This window comes from Aplysia californica, unplaced genomic scaffold (assembly GCF_000002075.1).
Source record: "Aplysia californica isolate F4 #8 unplaced genomic scaffold, AplCal3.0 scaffold00962, whole genome shotgun sequence".
Lineage (NCBI taxonomy): Eukaryota > Metazoa > Mollusca > Gastropoda > Aplysiida > Aplysiidae > Aplysia > Aplysia californica.
Genome location: NW_004798232.1, coordinates 212,518 through 218,517, shown reverse-complemented (window position 1 = coordinate 218,517; position 6,000 = coordinate 212,518). Strand labels below are relative to the sequence as shown.

General features: G+C 40.4%; 1 protein-coding gene across 2 annotated transcripts in view; it reads right to left on the bottom strand.

Annotated features, from left to right (window-relative positions):
- Positions 1-6,000, bottom strand: part of LOC101845366 (ATP-dependent DNA/RNA helicase DHX36) — a gene marked incomplete in the record, with an annotated part of 37,046 nt that overhangs the window by 13,039 nt on the left and 18,007 nt on the right. For both annotated transcript variants that reach the window (XM_013089488.2, XM_013089489.2), the window contains 5 exon segments: positions 212-310; positions 1,635-1,752; positions 3,014-3,157; positions 4,030-4,150; positions 5,135-5,222. In XM_013089488.2, coding sequence (XP_012944942.1) covers positions 212-310; positions 1,635-1,752; positions 3,014-3,157; positions 4,030-4,150; positions 5,135-5,222 — 570 coding nt within the window.

The window sequence follows — 6,000 nt, the reverse complement described above, 5'->3', positions numbered from 1 at the left end:
AAAATAAAAGCTCTGATTTTTTTCTCTTCTATTTGAACAACCTCTCTAAACTGAAAACTCGGCAACACTGAAGAAAATCCCCCAGTCCCCTTGATTTCGGTTTATGCGGACTCCACTGTATACGTTATCATATCTTTTTTTTAAACCACACACAGGTGCTGACACAAAGACATGAAATAACGACGGATTAAATAGTCGCACAACTACCCACCAGTTCTCGGAGCGTGTCCACGGCGTGGGTGATGGCCTCCATGGACGGGTGCTGCATGGCCTTGCCGATGAATGGGACGATACGGCCCAGCTTGAGCAGCTGCGAGATGACATAGCGAGGGTTTTCGTTTAGTTTCAGAAAGAGTTTTATGGCACTCGCAATACAATTAGGTCAGTTTAAGCTTCTACCACCTTAATCATCTTGTTATAAGTATTCATATGACCTTTAAAGCATGCATCAGAATATCATTAAGTTTTAGTAAGAGTTTTACGGCATTTGCATATAAGTGCTGAAGATTAGAAGGATTACAAGGGAGTAACGAACACATAAAAAGAAGGAGGGGAGATAAAGACCATAGATATTTGATAGGAAAGAAGGCAAACCACACCAGAGCACCCTCCAACCACCCACAGTAAGAGTTTTATGATGGCACTCGCAACACAAATACATTATATAAAAACCAAAGATTAGAGTTAGTTAAGTAAGAGTTTTACGGCACTCGCAACTTCATAGGGTCATGTGAGCGTGCAAAACAAAAGTTGGTTGCATTCACGACAGTTCTTAGCACGACTAAAGATGAGAGGTGATACAACAAAGTAACAAACAAAAACGGAGGAGAGGTAAGGACGATAGATGTTTGACAGGAAAGAAAGAGTGAACCACACCAGAGCATCCACCAACCACCCACACACACACAGGGACGGGGTAGATGGGGAGTCGGCGCGTGATGTGATCAGAGTTGAGCTCAGGACAAAACAAGTAGGGACTACAGGACTCACTTGCATGCACAAACAGGCACATACACACACACACAAACACAAAAAAAAAACCCAAACACACATGAAGGCAAACATATGCATGTACACACAGAAGTGTATAAAAACTCATGAAAACACTGATGAGTTGAAGCCAAAGGCAAATCAGCACAGACACAGCCACATTTTGTCAGAAACAGGATTAAAACTTCAGCAGCTCTGTGGTGTGAAAAAGAAACCTTGAACATCTGCCTCAGTGAGCACCTCATGACTACAGAGGAACAGACTGAACAGATAAAGGAAAGACAGAATGAATTAAAGCAATTCTGAATTTATGAAAGAAAATAAGTATGAATAAATAAAGGAACACAGCAGTTAAATGAATAGATGAAAGAGGAAAGGACGGAAAGAAGGTATGAATGAAAGGAAAGAAGGCATGGCTGAATGAAAGAAAAAAAGAATGAAAGAAAGCAGTACTGAAGGCAGGCATGAACGAAGGAGTGAGTAAAAGAACAAATGAGGGCTGAAATAAAGGTAGGCATGAATGAAAGAGAGTGTGAAAGAAGGAAAGAGGGCTGAGCTAAAGGAAAGCACGGATAAACTAGTAATAGAAAGAGTGAAGGAACACCAGAAGCCCCTCTTTTTTATTTCCTTGGGGTGGTACAAACCTTGATCTGAAGACAGAGTTCTTCGAGTCGTGTGCGCAACATCTCTGGCGGGAGGTAATCTCGACACAGCTGATAGCGGAACTCTGTGTACAGGTGGAAGCAGTGGCCCGGCTGTACTCTGTAAAATAAAAAAAATGGTGAAATGGTATAGGTTTAATGCCCTTTTCAACACCAATAGGTTATGCAAGAGGAATGGCTTTTAGGTTTATCCTTCATTTCCAAAAGGACTGAGCCAAATAGGAAAATCATGTCAAGTGCCTTTCCCAAAGGCAATGTTACCATTACAGGTCTGGTAGCCTTACCACTAGACTACGCACATCACCTGTACTCTCTGGGGGACACATAGACATGAGCACAGTTAACTTGATATAAGTTTTAGTAAAAGTTTCTCCCACTTGCAATATAATCCGATCATATAAGTGCCGAAGATGAAAGTTGTTACTAGAGTGTAACAAACAAAGAAAAGAAGGAGGAGAGATAAGGATGATAAATATTTTTTACTTATTAAATTTTACAACACTTGCAACACAATCAGGTCATATTAAAGCCGAAGATTAGAGGTGTGACTGGAGAGTAACACACAAAGAAAGGAAGGAGAAGAGACAAGGATGATAAATATTTGACAGGAAAGGAGCAAACCATACAAGAGCATCTGACAACCACCTGCTATTAGAAGTGTTACTAGAGAGTCAGAGCTGGGTGTTTTTTTCTTGGCAACAAGTTTGTTTACACTTGGAAAAATGTTCTGTGTTATGGAAATATTTAGGATGGACAATCTAAAATGCTCTTGCTGGCTGGATATAATAGTTCGTTGGGCTGGATGTGACCAAATGGCCTGGAGTTTGACATCTGTGCTGTTGACCAATTGTACCACAATTATCGTAACCGTGTCTTTTGATGCTTGCGGGTGTTTTTTTTTGGGCCACTGTTGTTAAAGGCGGACAATTACTACAAGAGGGAAAGCAAAACAAACAGACAGAAAGAGGGATAGTAATGAAGTAGCAATAGCAGAGCACATTCGGAAACTCATCAACATATCTCATATTACTGTAGTCATTTGTCTATAAAAAATCTTCTAAGAATAGGAGTGTGAGGTTTTTTTTCTCCCCATGTTATGGAAATACAGTAGAGCAGCTTAAACCGACATAGTTAATCTGAAAACATCAATAAACTTAAAAAAGAAAATCCCCAATTATTCTTTTTTATCGAGAAGCCTCTCTAAACCACAAACCCGGCTAAATCAAAGAAAATTTGGCAGTCTCAGTTAGGTGGACTTCACTGTATATGGTGAAAACATTCTCTTAAATAGAAATACCTTGTACTTCTAGTCTAAGTGGTATCATATGTGTGCATTTGGGGAGAGGGAACAAAAGACTCACCTGCCAGCCCGACCCCGCCTCTGTTTAGCGTTGGCCTTGGACACCCACTGTGGTTCCAAGGACGTGAGGTTCATGTCTGGGTTGAAGTCTTTCACTTTGATCTTGCCGCAGTCGATGACAAACACCACGTCATCGATGGTAATGCTGGGGAAGAGAGGCACATGATAGTGATTACTTTGTTCAGTGGAAAAAAGCAAGAGAGAAACAAATATCAGAGTGGGTGAAGAAGTGAGACACACTAGAGGCACCCTCCAACAGTCCGAGGAGTGAAATGAAAAAAAGAAAAAGAGGACATCTCTCCCAAGGACACTACATCTCTGACCTTATGGTTGTGAATATAATGCCTGAACCACAACAGAAGGACACGCGAAATATAAAGGAACAAAAACAACTATTAAAGGACACAAATAAGATAAATATAAAAGAACAATAATTAGATTAACTGCAATGGAACAAAAATGGGATGAAATATGAAGTAACAAAAATTACATAAATACAAAGGAACAAAAAATTAGATAAACTATAAAGAAAAAGACATCAAATGAGGTATTACTTAAAAAAGCCCACGTGGGCCGCTTGCTGATAAAAACATTCTGGAAAAGACAATTTCAGTTTCTGGGACACTCGAGAGCCTAAACAGATTGGTGACTGGGAAAGATCAGAACAATGTATCTTTTTTGAGAACATCTGAGCAAAGGATTGAATGGGTTTAAAAAAAAGTTTTAGTAGAGGTTTTACGGCGCTCGCAACTGCATAAGGTCATATGAGTGCCAGAAGATTAGAGGTGTTAGAAGAGAGTAACAAACATAAAAAAGAAGAAGGGGAGATAAGGACGATAGATGTTTGATAGGAAAGAAGGAGCAAACCACACCAGAGCACCCGCCAACCATGGAAAACCATGATTGCTGGTACTTGATGATAATAAAGGAACTAAAATGAGATATAAAATATAATGGAACAAATACTTAATCCACTCCTTAGCCAAATAAAAACTGATTTCTCAGTCAACACAGTACCTGGTCTCTGCTATGTTGGTAGCTATGACGATCTTCCTCACTCCTGGTGGAGGGCGGTCAAAAATTTCTCTCTGGTTGACGGTGGGCATGAGGGAGTGCAGTGGGATCACACGCAGCGAGCCTGGAAGAGTTAAATTCTTGTTTGAGCAGAGGGAAGCTCAATAATACAATAACTGTCACGTCGTTTAGTGTTGGGAAATAACAATGCGGCGGAACAGAGGGAAAGAAAAGAAGTGGGACCTACCAGTGGCACCCTCTAACTCATTCACTGCCAGACTTACCCTTATAATCTCACCTAACAGTTTATAATGTTAAGGGCAAATCAGTGAAGGGGTCAACCTAATTAGTTTAGTAAGAGTTTTACGGTACTTACAACACAATAAGGTTATATGAGTGTCGAAGATTAGAGGTGTTACAAGCAAGTAACAAACATAAAAAAAGGAGGGATAAGGACAATAGATATTTGATAGGAAAGATGCAGCAAACCACACCAGAGAACGCTCCAACCACACACAGGGTTAGCTTACCCACGTACCAGATGGGTATCCACACAGAAACAGATAACACGGTTAAGAATTGCAAAAAAAGTAAACTGACCTTGCTACACAAGGAATTAGCAGTGAAAAAGAATACATCTTGGCGCATGCAAACAAAAGCCACTTCAGATTGGATTTAACAACTTTCCTTTGACATCACTCCCCCCCCCCTCCTCCAAAACATACACACACACATTTAAAAAATCTGTACCCATGTACCCATCTTAACCTGTCCATAAATGCAGGGTTTGGTGGTTTGGTGCATCATCATGAGGAGTTTCTTGATTTCCAAACCCTCTCTCCTTACCCCCCACCCTCTTCCTGACCCTCCCTCTCCTTTTCCCTATCTCCTCCATTTGCTTCCCTTCCACTCTTCACCTCCCCCCACCCCATCCTCCCCGTTCACAAATACACAAACAAAACTCTGCCCCCTTCATATTTGATCATTTTGAGAACAGAAAAGCTCATTGACAAGAAAACAGTGTATGCAAAAAGGCAAGTGAAATAGACAATAGAATTGAAGTAAAGAAGCAAGACTTGCAAGTGGCGCCCTCCAGCCACCCACTAACCTGAGCGTGACTGTGCCGTCTTCTGTATCATCTCGTTGAGTTTCTTGATCTCCTCCCAGCCCGGCACAAACACGAGGATAGCTCCATCCTGGGGGAGAAGGAAATTGTAGAGATTCTAGTTCTAGTTCTACACATAGAAGTTTAACCCTATCCGTACACCCTGGGTCATTTTGTACCCCCGGGTTTGTATTCTTCACATTTTAGAATACTTCTAGAACGAAGATCTCTTTGAAACTTATAGTATTTCTCAAAAAATCATTTTGACAGACTGCTAGGCAAAGCGTACAGATCGGATAAACGAGTAAATTGCCTCTTTTGAAAGTGGTGGCACAGAGTTCCCGACGTCGTATGAAAAAGATGTTAAAACATGTCGTATGGAAAGGGTTAAAGTTTTAGTAAGAGTTTTACAGCACTTGCAACACAACAAGGTCATATATAGAGCCAAAGGTTTGAGATAAGGACAATAGATGTTTGGTAGGAAAAAAGGAGCAAACACACCAGAGGACCTGTCAACCATTCACTAGTTCTACACATGGAATCCCAAGGGAAGAAGGACACAAGAGACACAAAGGATGGTAGGAAAATTCGCTAAAAATGTATCAGCAGAGTGTGTAAATAAAATATTGTGATGCAGTGGATCAAGCATCAACCACACCTATGACCTAGAGGGGAAACAAGATTAATTAAAAAAAAAAAAGAGGGAGAACTAAAAGTCTAGGGTTCAAAAAGAAAGGAAACTACGTCAACATTTTATGTTTTTAGTAAGAGTATTATGACACTTGCAAAACATTTGGGTCCTATAAAAGCTGGAGATTAGAGGTGTTACACGAGAGTAGAAACACATTTTAAAAAAGAGATTAAGACGA